This window comes from Chenopodium quinoa, unplaced genomic scaffold (genome assembly GCF_001683475.1).
Source record: "Chenopodium quinoa cultivar QQ74 unplaced genomic scaffold, ASM168347v1, whole genome shotgun sequence".
Taxonomy (NCBI): domain Eukaryota; kingdom Viridiplantae; phylum Streptophyta; class Magnoliopsida; order Caryophyllales; family Amaranthaceae; genus Chenopodium; species Chenopodium quinoa.
Window position 1 is genome coordinate 5,051,050 of NW_018743327.1, and position 15,038 is coordinate 5,066,087.

The 15,038-nt window shown below is 31.3% G+C and overlaps 1 protein-coding gene across 1 annotated transcript; it reads left to right on the forward strand.

Moving 5' to 3' along the window:
- The first annotated feature begins 2,258 nt into the window (after positions 1-2,258).
- Positions 2,259-10,620, forward strand: LOC110737431 (cationic amino acid transporter 7, chloroplastic-like). The gene is made up of 5 exons (XM_021917794.1): positions 2,259-2,870; positions 2,961-3,180; positions 3,312-3,660; positions 5,415-5,646; positions 9,786-10,620. The coding sequence occupies exons 1-5, from the start codon at positions 2,477-2,479 to the stop codon at positions 10,340-10,342; spliced, it is 1,752 nt and encodes a 583-aa protein (XP_021773486.1). The 5' UTR covers positions 2,259-2,476; the 3' UTR covers positions 10,343-10,620.
- The last annotated feature ends 4,418 nt before the right edge of the window (positions 10,621-15,038 follow it).

Below are 15,038 nucleotides of genomic sequence, written 5' to 3' on the forward strand. Positions count from 1 at the left end.
AATGAATTTTATTGGAACTTTGTATACTAAGTTGGTGAAGAACTGTGATGCCCCTACATATGAGATATTTTACCAACTTAGGGGGAGAATTGGAGTAAGTTGGCAAAAAAAAAAAAATTTAAAAAAAAACTGATGATCCCTATATAAATAATGGTAATTTGAAATGTTTTATAGCCAACTTTCATCCATATGCTATCAAGATATGTTGCACATTTATGATTTGATTTGTATTCAGTTATGACTCATGTTGCATAGCGTTGAAGATACATTTTGGTCATATTAATTATGTGTATACATTGAGATAAAATCTTGCCAATTGTACTTGAATCACTACACCTGAAGTGTAGGTTGTATACAATCGGTTCCAACAAAATAAAGATATGTTTAATAGATATGATATTTGGCAAGATAGTGGAGTTGACACTAATAGTGTAATAGTATATACCATATTGTATGAAATACCCTAAAAGTGGTATAAATATCTGAATTATTATAATAGATGGCCTATTATGTAAGAAAAGTTGTGATGGTACCAAATGAGAAATGTATTAAGATATCATACTAAAATAGCATGCGAAATGTAAATTAAAGGAATTTTATGATACCGGTACATAATGGAACCGATGAATAATATGCATACGCATAATATAATGGACTAATGAGTAAGGGATTTGAAATATATGTACATTTTGATGTCGACATAATGATAATGATCATAAGTTTATCATGGACACGAAGTCCAATGAAATATGGATTTTTAAATCCACACTGTACAGTGTCTTACATTATTTCGAGTCCTATGTATGTTCATATGCATGTGTGAGTCATAGGTTACTAGATTATTCATTGCATATGTTCGAAGTTGTTATATGCATTACTCATTGTATAATTTGTTTAATAGTTATCATGTTTTATATATCTCATATTGCATGGATTAATTTCTTACAATGGTTGTGGTGTATATGAATGTTCATTCAAAGTATAGTAAGACATATTACAACTTTGATGAAAAATTAGAAAGAGATATTTATATTCCAATGGACTTATAATTGTAATGAAATTATTGATGACACTTATTTAATTGCACGTTATGAATCATGTAAAAAGAGTTCCTGAAGAACTTATATACGACGAATTTAAATATCCAGCCCTTGAAAAGTCTATGTGACTAAATCATTGACATCTCAACCTGAAGCTTGAGCATATAAGTGTTAGTAATGAGAATTACTATTTGTATATGAAAGAGAACTATCGTGTTAATTATAAATATTCTAAAGAATCAATAAGATACTTATGCGTGATATTGTTTTATCATGGTCCAGAAGAACCATGATCAATGTATATAATTACATGTGCTATATTATTATTTCATTCAAGATTGGAAAATCAACATTAATAATATCATGGGTTACCATATTATTATTAAGGAATGTTTAATCAAATTATAATGATCATCAATTTCGATTATTCACGACCTCCGGAAGAAGGCATAAGTATAATAGTTAAGGCAACTTTGAACAGAGATTTTGAATGAAATGTGGACAAACACATGTATTATGGTTATAGGTTTGGTGATATAAAGACTCACTTGTTTGAGTAAAATTTTTTTGAAGATTTGGAAGACTCGAAATTAAAATCAAGGAATGATACTATTCTGCGTCATGTGTGAGGACACTCAACTATATTGGATTCATTGCATTACAAGACCTCAAGCTATGTATTCATCAGGGGGAGAAATTACGAGCTGCACTCTTTTTCCCTTAACCATGGTTTTTGTCCCATATTGGGTTTTTCCTGGTAAGGTTTTTAACGAGGCAGCATTTCGAGCGTATTACGAAGAATGTTGTACTCTTTTTCCTTCATTAGGTTTTTATCCTACAAGGTTTTCCTAATAAGGTTTTAATGAGGTACATTCTTCGATAATGGACATCCAAGGGGGAGTGTTATGAAATATTTGTGGATATCCATTATTCCGGAACAATCTAGAACTAGGGTTTATATTCTTATCCAATAAAACCCTAATATATTGTATGTATATATACACCTTATCATATGGAATAATATACACAGATTAATTCTCTCTCAATCTCTCATCTTTCCCCATTATTTCACAACAGGGAATTTGTTTTAAATTATTTTTAAAAAGCGTAAAAAGTTAAATTAGATAAAAAAAAGTTAGATACAGATAAAGTATTAATGTAAGAGTAAAACTCTCATAGGGAGTGGAAAACCCATCAACACAACTGTCCTTATCTTCAATTCTTAATTTCAACATTTGTTTTTTCCTTTATATTTTCACTACTCCTTAATCTATTTTAACTAATTAGCAGCAACTTTTCCACTTCCCAACTCCACCATTTCCGTCCCTTCTTCCTCTCCACTCTCAAAACAAGCAACCTCCCTTCCAAATACCCAAAAACAGAGTCATCTCATCTCCCCTTCAAATCTTCAATACAAGTTTCCAAATACAACAACAATGGCACAATCTATAGAATCGTCTTCCTCATCATTCTCCACCATCTCTGCTTACTTCCGGGCCCTGAGTCAAACCCCGCAACGCCTCGCTCGCCGAGCCATTTCCGTCTCCACCCCTTTCGAGGAGCTCAGCCATGTCCGAGCCCGCTCCGGGCCCGACATGCGACGATCCCTCCGTTGGTACGACCTCGTTGCCCTCGGCATCGGCGGTATGGTCGGCGCTGGCATCTTCGTCACCGCCGGTAAAGCCTCTCATTCTTACGCTGGCCCTGCCGTCGTCCTTTCCTACGCCATTGCCGGCCTTTGCGCTCTTCTCTCCGCCTTCTGCTACACCGAGTTCGCCGTTGATATCCCCCTTGCCGGCGGCGCCTTCACCTATCTCCGCGTCACCTTCGGTAACATTAACCTTTCTCTAACCCTCTGCTTTTGTTCTTTTTTTGGAAATAAAAAATGATGGGATTTTAATTTATGTAATAATGAAACAGGGGAATTTGCTGCATTTTTAACTGGAGCAAATTTAGTGTTGGATTATGTACTATCCAATGCCGCCGTTGCTAGAAGTTTCACCGCTTACTTCGGCACCGCAATCGGTATCTCCACCTCTAAATGGAGGTTTACTCTCTCTCTCCTTCCTAAAGGCTTCAATGAAATCGACGTCATTGCCGTCCTCGTCGTTCTCATCATCACCATCATCATTTGTTATAGGTACATTATACTGGAACATGTATTACTTTGACCACTAATATAAAAAAAATTGAACAAATTAAAAACATTTAAAAATATATATTGGTATTATATCGAGACAAATCTAACAAGATGATTGTTTGTTTAAACAGTACAAGGGAGAGTTCAGTAGTGAACATGCTTCTAACAGCACTACATTTGATATTCATTGGATTCATAATAGTGTTGGGATACACAAAAGGAGATGTAAAGAATTTCACGAAACCAGAAAACCCGAATAACCCGGGTGGGTTTTTTCCATACGGGTTAACCGGAGTATTTAATGGAGCAGCATTGGTTTACTTGAGTTACATTGGATACGACGCCGTTTCGACAATGGCTGAGGAAGTTCATAACCCGGTTAAAGATATTCCAATTGGAGTTTCGGGTTCGGTTATTATCGTCACTGTTCTATACTGCTTGATGTCTATTTCCATGTCCATGCTCCTTCCATACGACGCCGTACGTCTCCCAATCAAAATTCATTTTTAGTATTTTCACTTTTTATTTAACTATTGTTTCATGGGAGTATGGGTCCTATTTGGCTATTACAGTTTAACCCCAACCTTAAAGTAATTCATCAATTTTTTTCATTTTTTGAACTTAATAATTAAAAATTAATTATACTATTTCATTTATAATTAAAAAAATTCATCGATAAATGACAATAATATATGCGAGATTTAGACCAAGATACATTGTTGTACCATATAATCATATCCAATTGGTTATAAAAAAAGAAATAATCAAATTTAATACTTAATTCAACTATATTAATTGACATATTGTTAAAAATCTTGATGTTGAAGGTTATGGAAAGCTATTGAGTAATTATAATCTTAAATTGTCATAAATATGAATTTAATATTCCATGTGATGCATTTGAATATACTTCATCAGGTCATAGGTGCCACACCAAACGGAATCACTTGTATGGTAAAAGATGCTCCAATGAAAAATGATGCATGACTGTTAAAATAAGGAGTCTAATGTCATTGGATATTGACTATTCTAAATCAGAGTAAAGATTTAAATAATATTTATTTTTTACTCTTATTTATTACCACTATTTTTTTTTTTAATTTTACTCTAAATTAAAATATACGAGTATTTTTTCTTTAAAATCAACTTAAGTTTATTTTTTTTATTATTATTATTATTTTTTTTTTTATTATTTATTTTTTTAATTTTGTGTAATTTTTAAATCTTTTTGGTAGCTCAACTATAAAAGGTTTGACATTTGCGTGTACACAATAAATTCTAAATACTCATAGTTTGTATGAAACTCATATCATACAAAAAGTTTGATTGTGAGATTTTATTGAGGTATATTTTGACTACGTAGATTAGAAAAAAGAAAGCAATAAACTCTAACTGAGTTGGAAAGGTCAAACTATTCTGACAAGTACGCATGTGATAATGAAATTATGATTGTTGCCATTAGTTTTATTTTACTATTTTTGTTAACTTATCTAAACTATTTCTATGAACCAAATTCACATTTAAAAATATTATATTACTCCTTCCGTTCCATTGAGATAAAAACAATATTTCAAAGGGAGTTTCTTTCAATCTACAAATAAAAACAATTTCAAACACTACCTTTGTTATTATTTATGACGATTTTATATAAAGATTGAGTAAAAAATGTCTAATTATTATAATTAATTTGAAACGAAAATAGTTTACTCCCTCCATTTTTTAATATTTACTCCACATATTATTTTTAGTTATTTTTAAATGCATGCTTCATTTCTTTTTACAGTATTTAATCCATTCTCTTAACCAGTGGATCCAACATAAATTATATTTTAATTAATTTTATATACTCTTATCTATTTTTGTTTTTTTTTTCCATTTTTTTTTTGCTTATTCTACTACCTTCATATTTTAATACTTTTTCTAATTTATCCTAAAACTCTACAAATGGAGGAATAAAACAAATATTTAAAGAAAAATGATTAAGAAGCTAAAAAAATATATGTAGAGGAAAAACTAACATTAATTACACTGATTTATGAGTGATTTTTTCATGAATTTCCAACTTAAATCCATTTTAAGAAGTATATATTAAATGCTTATATATAACATCATTACCCATATTTAAAAACAAGGGGAGTATTTGTGTTGGATAATGTATATTGATGATTATGTGAAATTGGACTAATACAAAAATATTTGTTTTTTTGGTAAATATTGGTGATGGGGTTGTACAGATAGACCCAGAAGCAGCATTTACAGGGGCATTCAAGGGAGAAAAAGGATTGGAATGGGTGTCAAAAGTGATAGGAAGTGGGGCAAGTTTTGGGATATTGACATCATTAATGGTGTCGATGTTGGGACAAGCTCGTTACATGTGTGTGATCGGACGGTCAAACGTAGTTCCATCTTGGTTTGCTAGGGTCCACCCGAGGACATCTACACCCGTCAACGCTTCCGCTTTTCTCGGTAACGTTGCTTTCTCGTCCTTTTCTCACCGTTCCTACTCATTACTACTACGAGTATTATTATCAGGCAAAATTACTGTCATTGACACTAATCTTGTGAAGTTTTGTAATTATTGACACTAACTTATATTAATTGTTAAATTGACACTACCTTGCTATATAACTTAAAAAATTAACGTAAATGACACTAAACAACTAATTTTAACTTTCAACCCTTATACAAATATGAAATTTCTTTTCAATAATCATTTACTTCAAAAAGATCTTAATCTATTGGAAAGATAAAATAATATAGATGTCATATAGTGTTATTGAATGTTTAATATCTTTAATGTCAAGTTTATGTCAATTTAACAAGTGACACAAGTTCGTGTCAATATTTACAACATACTCTTAAGTTGGTGTTAATGAATATAATATTGCTTTATTATAACTTCACTCGTTTTATAATAATCGCAACTTTTTTTTTATATCAATTTCATATTAATTGCAACATTTTTTTATAGTTTTAGATTTGAAAAATACCAACTATTACATCACCCACTAATTCCACCGTCATATATATTTTATTATTTATTCCTACCAGACTACCAATCCCACTCATAATTAATACTTAACGGAGGGAGTATGATTTTATTTTGGATTCATCCTTCTATTTACGGAGTTTAATAATTAAATGATTATACTCTCTTATTTTATCCTTTCTTTTTTCTCTCTTTGGTTGCTTTGTATATTTGATTTTTTGTTTTTTCGTGGTTTTTGTTTGTTGTTTCTCTCAAGTTAGGCCGTTGAGTTTTCGGTTATTATAGGGTTGTGTAAAGCATTTTGCTTTCTTTGTGAATCGTGTAAGTTTTAGGTTAAAATCCTACAAAAATAAATTAAAGTTTTAGGTTAAAAGAGGAAAAAAAAGTATACAATATTTTTTTACTGACTCTAAATTATGGGTTTTTGTTTGTTTTTCTCAATTAGGCCGTTGTGTTTAGGGTTATTGTAGTTGGATTATGTAGAGCAATTTGCTTTCCTTGTAAATTGCTTATTAATATATGGATATGTTATCTTCACCATGAAAAAAAAATTTACTAGCTTAATAAGTTGAGGTAAACAGAAATACAGTATGTACTTGATATGGTTTTTTATAAATAAAAGTAAAGATACGTCATTATAGCTGTTATATTGTTTTAACATGCAATTTAATTTAGAATGTCATCGAGCTTAATTGGTCGAGTTTTAATATGAATTAAGAGTCCTGCATCTACGAGTATATAGCCATCTACGACTGCCTCTTGTGACTCTCTACATGAATAAAAAAATATAGGATGTACTGTTGGCAAAAAATGAAGAATAATTCGGTTTTAGAAAAAAAAATTCAGTTTTATGAAGAGCATGGTTGGAAGATGCTTTTTCAATAAGGACCTAGTACTAATTTATTGATTGCACCCTACAAAATATTTTTTGAAGTAGATATTGTCGAGTAATTTGATTGGTTAATTATTGACGCTACTTACAGTATGTGACACTTTTATATGTGCTTACGTAACAATTACGGAGTACAAATAATAATTTGAACTTTAAAGTTGATTTTTTTTAAAAAAATGTTCTCCGTATATTCTTGCCTCATTAGAAATTTTATGTAGTTTCAAGACTAATGACATATTAAAATGACAATCAAATGGAGTTGAATGTTAGAATTCATGGATGCTTATTTGGGATCATTTGTGTAATGTACTTTCAATGGCCAGTACATTTCGAGTAAAACATGAAGAAATCTTCGTAAATAAACTCTTTCCAAAACTCAAAAAAAACAAATAAACAACGTCAGTGTATTCAATTGAACAAGTTGGTTGATCTAAAATTTCACACAAGTGATACATCTAAAACGATTATTTAGAAGATTGCTGATGATATAGTTGTTGTCTTGTATAATATACCTAGGTACAACTTCAACTTTCATGGTAGCTGAAGTGTGTCATGTTGATGTGGGAAATGTTGTCATAACATATTTATTATTGTTTTGATAACCTGAAAATTTATATATAGACAACCTTACGTGTTGTTTTTGGACTATATGGGAAGATATGGATGAATGATCATTAGTAATGGATTACAAAAGCCGCAAATGAAACAACATGTGGGTCATACTTTTATGATTTTTATTGTTTTTGTGTAATTGTCGGCCATTTTTCATTTGCAATAAAAATCCATTCATGTATAATGTGGGAATTGTAAAAGAAAACTTGTTGGATTATTAAATTTGATCTTTTTACTTTGGGGAGGTGGGGGGATGGGGGTGGTGGTGGAGGATAAGTTTGTTGTTAGGTCTTGAATGTATTAGTTGCGTACTCGTGTCTGATACGGGTACATATTAAGTTTGGTGATTTCAGTGTAACCACCTTATTTTTAGTATGGTGTAATGTGTTAAGTGTCGATATCTATATATTAGTGTCATGGATTTGAAACGAGTATTTGATGTAAGATGAAGAGTGCGGGGAAGATAATCTCATGTCCTTTTTATAATTTTATTGCTTATTTTGGGGTTAGAATTTGGGTTGGTCGGTGACACATCACACATGAAGTGCTATTGGACAGAACATCTGATTTTAGAGAGGAAGTGCTCTCTTGGTGTAAAGCTTTAGGGTTCAATTTCAGCAATAAAGTTGCTTTTAAATCTCTTAGGTTATCATAAGCATGGCTGTATGAGATCCCAAGGGACTCGAGGCTTTAAATTCATGGGAAAAACGTTTATGTTTTTTCTTTGGCTCAAAGAGTCATGAAAATTGAGTATTTTAAACATAAAATTTTGTAGTATTGTATATTATTTGTTGCATTTGCATTATATCTTTAAAGCATCAAACCTAAGAAAATTGTTTTACTCGTATTAATTGTGTTACACCACTGCACTACTGCTACATTTGTATAAAAATGTAAAATGTAAGTATAATTAGTGAAGTTTTAAGCTAATATTAAGTGCTTTAAGTTTTAAGCTAATTAGTGAAATCAAGTATTTCTCAGAACTTTCCTTTTAGGGATACCTTCAATTTTTGGCTTGCTAACTACCTTCAATTGGTAGGGAATTTCTTTTATAACACGTGGCACATAATCTTTATTAGGAATGTTTTTTAATATATATGTATAGATTCATTAGCCTATAAAGGAAATCTGGTTTATTGTATCTTTAAATCATCTTATGGTATAAGAATTACCTCTGTTAATCGTCAATTGCTGAATCTAGTGATATGCATTTATTGAATTAACACGATTTATGTACCTATACTTGTTTCAAGCTCCATTTGAGACCTCTGATGATTGGAAATATACAAATACGTGCCAAAAGGTTGTGTTTCCTATTTTGTAAAGACTAGATACCAAGGAAAGTTGAGCTAGATTTTGATTCAGAAGGCTAGTCATTGTTCTAATGTTCAGTTTAAGATTCTAGGAAAGTTTAGATAGGGTAAAGTGAATATAGTAGCTACTTTAGTTACTATTTAAGTTGCTTGAGAACGCCGACTTTGTTAAAAAAAAAAAAGCATTGTTCTTAATATCCTTTTGATCTGTACCATTAGCTCTTATGAAAGTGATGCTTTGGTTGCAATATGCTCTCTTGATGATCTTCCTTTTTTGAAATATGCTTTAGTGGATAGACTATTTAAGTGGAATACTCTTATCACTTTTGAGAAGTTTTCAAGTGCTCAATCTTTAGTAAGTTATGCTCATTGGTGGATGTTCAATGGAATCGAAAATGTTCTTTTCAAATGAAAGTATATTGCTTGTGAAGCTTCCCCTCTATTAGGAGGGCGGCTAGAATCATAACTGTGCATATCACAGGGTATTTGAGAATTTATTAAACAGATGCGCTACTTGTATCTTTTATTGTTACGAATTTAGTGTTTCTCCTTGATGATATCATATATTTGCGAGACTTTGTTTCATTCAACTCGTAGAGATTTAAAGAACTTATATTATCTGAATATCTTCTCTGTACTTATATTATCTGAATTTATTTTAACTGTATGTGCAAGTGTAACTTGTATTATCTCAACTTTCAAGACATTTTAGATTACTTGATTAAGTTGAATTTAATGTTACATTTGATGAAGTAACAAGGTTCATATGTCCTTAATACCAATTCCCCTCCTCTTGCAGGAATTTTGACAGCAGCCATTGCAATGTTCACTGATCTTGATATTCTTCTCAACCTAGTATCAATTGGCACGCTCTTTGTCTTCTACATGGTCGCGAATGCTGTAGTTTATCGACGATATGTAGCTATAGGAACGACAAATCCGTGGCCTACATTGTCGTTCCTTTGCTCTTTTTCAGTCACCTCTATTCTGTTCACACTAATATGGCATTTTGTACCATCTGGTAGACTTCAAGATATAATGCTCGGCGTATGTGCCATCATTGCCATAGCGCTCTTGCAGTTATTTCAGTGGCTCGTTCCTCAGGCACGTAAACCTGAGTTTTGGGGTGTTCCTTTGATGCCATGGCTACCATCAATGTCTATATTCCTCAACATTTTCTTGTTGGGCTCACTCGATGGACCGTCGTTTATTCGATTTGTATTTTTCTCTGTTCTTGCTACTGTTGTATATGTATTGTACAGTGTCCATGCTAGCTTTGATGCAGAGAAAAAGGGGTGTTTAAGCACAAAGAACGACAGAATGGTCTTAAAGCAACAAGAAATGGGTGGTGTTTGAGTTCCTATATGAAATTATCATTTAGTCTTAGCTAGTACTACGTATAAAGTTCTTTGTAACATTCCTTATCTATCCTCTTATAATTGTCTTTTGACATTGTTATTACTTAGCTTACTCTCATGTACAAGTCAAAAGAATTCAGTAGAGGGAATTTTGTTAAAAAGTGAAATATAAGGAATGAGATGAGAATTGTGCGTCGTTTAGAATTAGTAATCACATTGTCTCACTTTCGAACTAGAATTTTGTGTTTTGACTAAAATATGTTTAATAACAAGTTTTTTTATCTTAAATGTGAAAAGAAGTGTGATGATGATCTAGACATTCTAGTAAAGTACTAAAGTGCACTAAGCATATGTGACTATTAATTTTAAATGGAAGTAATATTTACCAATACCGATAAAATAAGCGTTGGCAGCGCGTAATAAGTCTCAAGTCTCAAGTCTCATATGGTCTTTAAATAATTGGAGAAGATGAAGTCCACTAAAAAGATTTGGAAGGGGATATTGACTTGTGGATAGAAAGTTTCTTTGTGGAAAGTGGAGAAATATCATCGAGATGTTCTTGCAATAAAGGAGGTCCAAATGATTCTTTTTGGTGACTTATCTTGAAGATGCCGTGGAATCACAAGCTTTGTGTAATTCTAATTGGTGGCAATTTGATCCTAAAAAGAAATGCCATATAAACTGATACAATTTTAAGCACTTTGACTTTCTAAATTCAACAATAATTCCATTTTATACAGTAAGTTTGAAGTATATGGACTTCATATCACGAATATTCATATCCATGTACATACACTGCAACATGTAAGAAGTGTTCTTCTTACTCTTATCACCTCTAATTTCTTATAGTATCTGCAGGCTACGATTTCAGATAAGGATAGAGGATAATTTTTAAATCTTACATAATTAGAATTCTCCATGAAGGAATTGTAGGAGTTTGATGCTAGGAAAAAATTGATGTCAGCGGTACTAAGTATGGTCGGTCTTACTTAAAAGGTCGCAACTATTGATTAACTTAGGGTGGTCTTAACTTTAGAGGGGTCCTTCCCAAATGAGTCCCTAAGATGTTTTTGTCTGACTTGACCGGTTAATAGTGTCATCATATGTATTGTTTTCATTGATAAAAAAAAGAGTCTACTAATACACTTGGAACAGTGCGACACTGCGACTCCTTAAGATAGGAGTACTCTTTTGGCTGGCTGTGATGCTAAGGCTATCTATTTAATTTTGATATACTCTGTACCTTTTATGTTTGAAATTAGGGATTTGTTAGATTTTCAAAGTTGGTTAGGTTTGTTTAAGTATGTTCCCCAAGCTTTTAAGGAACCAGTTCATGAATGATATGTGAATTTAATACAACTTCCTAAAGCGTCTTTATGCTCTACTCCCCCGTCCCCTTTTAATAGTCTTTTATGAACAAATTTTAGTCCCAAAATATTCACCCCATTTGCTTTTTCCAACAATCATTAATATTAACTTTTTTTTACCAAAATTCCCTCCAATTTGCAATAATATTTGTGCAAATTTAAGGGTCTGTTCACATTTACTTAATTTCATTTCAATTCAGTTCAGTTCTAATCAGTTCAATTAAGCTCTAATCAGTTCAGTTCAGCTCCTAATTTCTCTCTCTCATAAAATATTCATTTCAGCTCAGTTAAGTTCCAATCAGTTCCGTTTAGCTCTATAGACACCCAAATGTGTCTCCCCAAAACCAAACCCAGTGATGAATACCTTTCACGTCATTTGATTATCGAACAAAGCGAAAGTGTGAAAAATCTAGTGATGAAGATGTTTTTATTAAAATATCTCTTCTTTCTGTTTTTGAAAATATTTCTTTTCTTACCTTATTTTTGAAAAACGTGCATTCCAGTTTAGTTTGATCCATGATAAGGGTCCAATAATGGTATAGTTGGATGGGGTTTGAAAAGACCTTTCCAACGATATATTATAAGCCCAATTCCGATGAATAATGAGGAAGTTATGGCCAAAATACTAAACTAGGCCCAAATCGGATTTTACCTACGACCCAATAATCATGTAGAGGGTCCAAAGGTTTAATCCTATTCCTAAACTAATTAGGATTTATTAGAAGCTTCTATATGTTTCTAAGAGATCTTAATTATCCTTTTTGAAAAGATAAGATTAAAGAATTTTAGTTAAATAAAAACTTTCCTTTTTTAAAACTTTCCTTTTTCTTAAATCCTAATTCTATTCGAATTTAAAGATGTTCAATGACAGTTAGATATTATTTTCGTGCCTCATAATCTTTATTCAAATTTTATATGGTTGGATAGATCTTGAAATTATCTTTCCTATGATATATTATAATATTAAATCCGAGCTATAACGAAAAAGATATGAATTAGATATGAAACTCTATCCAAAACTGACACCGTCCTACTATTTCGGCCTTATCTTTTTATCTACAAATTATTTTAATCTGATTCTAACTAGGTTAGAAATTAGACTTCAAGAGCTTTCCAACGACATATCATATGCCTTATTTGGACTTCTGGATCAAAAGATATGATAAAAACAAAATCCGCAAAAACTGTTGTCCATCGAGTTTTATTTCGATTCGAATTCGGATTCTTTTCTTATTCTTCGACTCTCTTTTTTCTCTATAAATAGAGGACATATCTCCCTTTTTTCAATAACCAACTCTCATCAAGATTCTCTTGATTACTTTCTCTCTCTCTCTTTTCTAAACTAGCCTTCTCTCAAATATAAAAATTCCTCATTCATTAGACTTAGATACACCTAGCCATATTCGAAGTTGCCTTCGCTCTAGACCTGAAAGGTTTAATTTTTGAGGGTTTGGTCCCAAATCTCTATTTCAATTATTATTTAATTTAATTGTTTTAATTATTATTTTCCTTGAAGTTACTGACGTGTGTATTATGTTATTAGAAAGAGGTACGAGACATCCAAGTAAGTACTTTAATGGTTTTTATTGATGTTATTATATAGAAATCATGCTTAGATTGTTATTATGATTCCTAGTATCATGTTAGGATGTTTTCCTTAATTTGATGTTTAGGGTGACAACAATAAATTCCTAGTATCATGTTTAGGGTAAATTTAATATCAAGTATGATTAAAGTATGATGCTTCCTATGTTCTTCCTAATATTTATGGTTGTTAGTGTCATGTTAGGGTTAAAGCTTTGATTTTTAATGCTTAGTGACATGCTAAGGTTTGTTATTAATCTTATTAGTATCATGCCTAGGTTCTTGATATTATTATGCTTTAACGTGATCATGATTATTTTTATAATTGTTATAATTATTTTTATAATTGTTATCATGTTGCTTGATATTTATTTTTATTGCTTGATCACACCTTTTATGCAGGTTTAAAGGGAATTTGTACTTGTAATCACGCTTAATAACATAATTAATAATCTTGTTTAGGGTTAATTTGATTATAATTCAAGTGATCGCCAATAATAGTTTTATTTGTGCATTATATTCAACCAACATAGATAAACAGGTATAGGGTTAATCCTAATTGATTGCATGTTAGTCAGAAAAGCGCACATGAATTCGATCAGAATAAAGTAGAGGCCTATTATTAGGGCAGGTTCAATCTCTTTTAGGTTGGATTTGTACCTTCATCCCCGAACCCTTAGGAATCAACACCTTGTGAGAAATAGCATGGGGAATAAACATATTTAGATCCCTAAGGTCTTGAACCAAATAGGGTTCGGGGATGAAGGTACAAATCCAACCTAAAAGAGATTGAACCTGCCCTATTAATAGGCCTTTATTTTATTCAGATCGTATTCATGTGCGGTTTTTGATTAACATGCAATCAATAGGATTAACCCTAAACCTGCTTAACTATGTTAGTTGAATATTAATGCACAAACAAAACTATTATTGGTGATCACTTGAATTATAATCACATTAACCCTAAACAAGATTATTAATTATCTTATATAAGCGTGATTACAAGTACCAATTCCCTTTAAACATGCAATTAAAAGGCGTGATCAAACAATAACAATATATATAATCAAGCAACATAATAAATAATCATCATAATAACAATAATCATAACAATCATGATAATCATAATTAAAATAATCATGTTAAAGCATAATAATAGCAAGATCCTAGGCATGATACTAACAAGATTAATAACAAACCCTAGCATGTCACTAAACAATAAAAACATATATTTAGCCTTAACATAATACTAACAATCATAAATATTAGGAAGAACATAAAAGACATCATACTTTAGATCATATTTAATATTAAATTTACCCTAGACATGATACTAGAAATCATAATAACAGTCTAAGCATGATTTCTATATCATAACATCAATAAAAACCATTAAAGTACTTACTTTGATGCCTCGTATCTCTTTCTAAAAACAAAATACACACGTTAGTAACTTCAAGGAAAATAATAAACAAAATAATTAAATTAAATAATTGAGATTTGAGACCAAACCCTCAGAAATTAAACCTTTCACGTCTAGGGCGAAGGCAACTTCGAATATTGCTAGGTGTTTCTAGATCTTGCGAATGCGGAATTTTGTATTTGAGAAAAGGCTAGTTTAGAAAAAAGAGAGAAAGAATAATCAAGAGAATCTTGATGAGAGTTGGTGAATGAAAGAGAAAATTGGTGATTGTAGGTGAAAACTCGTTATTGAAAACGGAGTTTTTAGCACGTTATTTATAA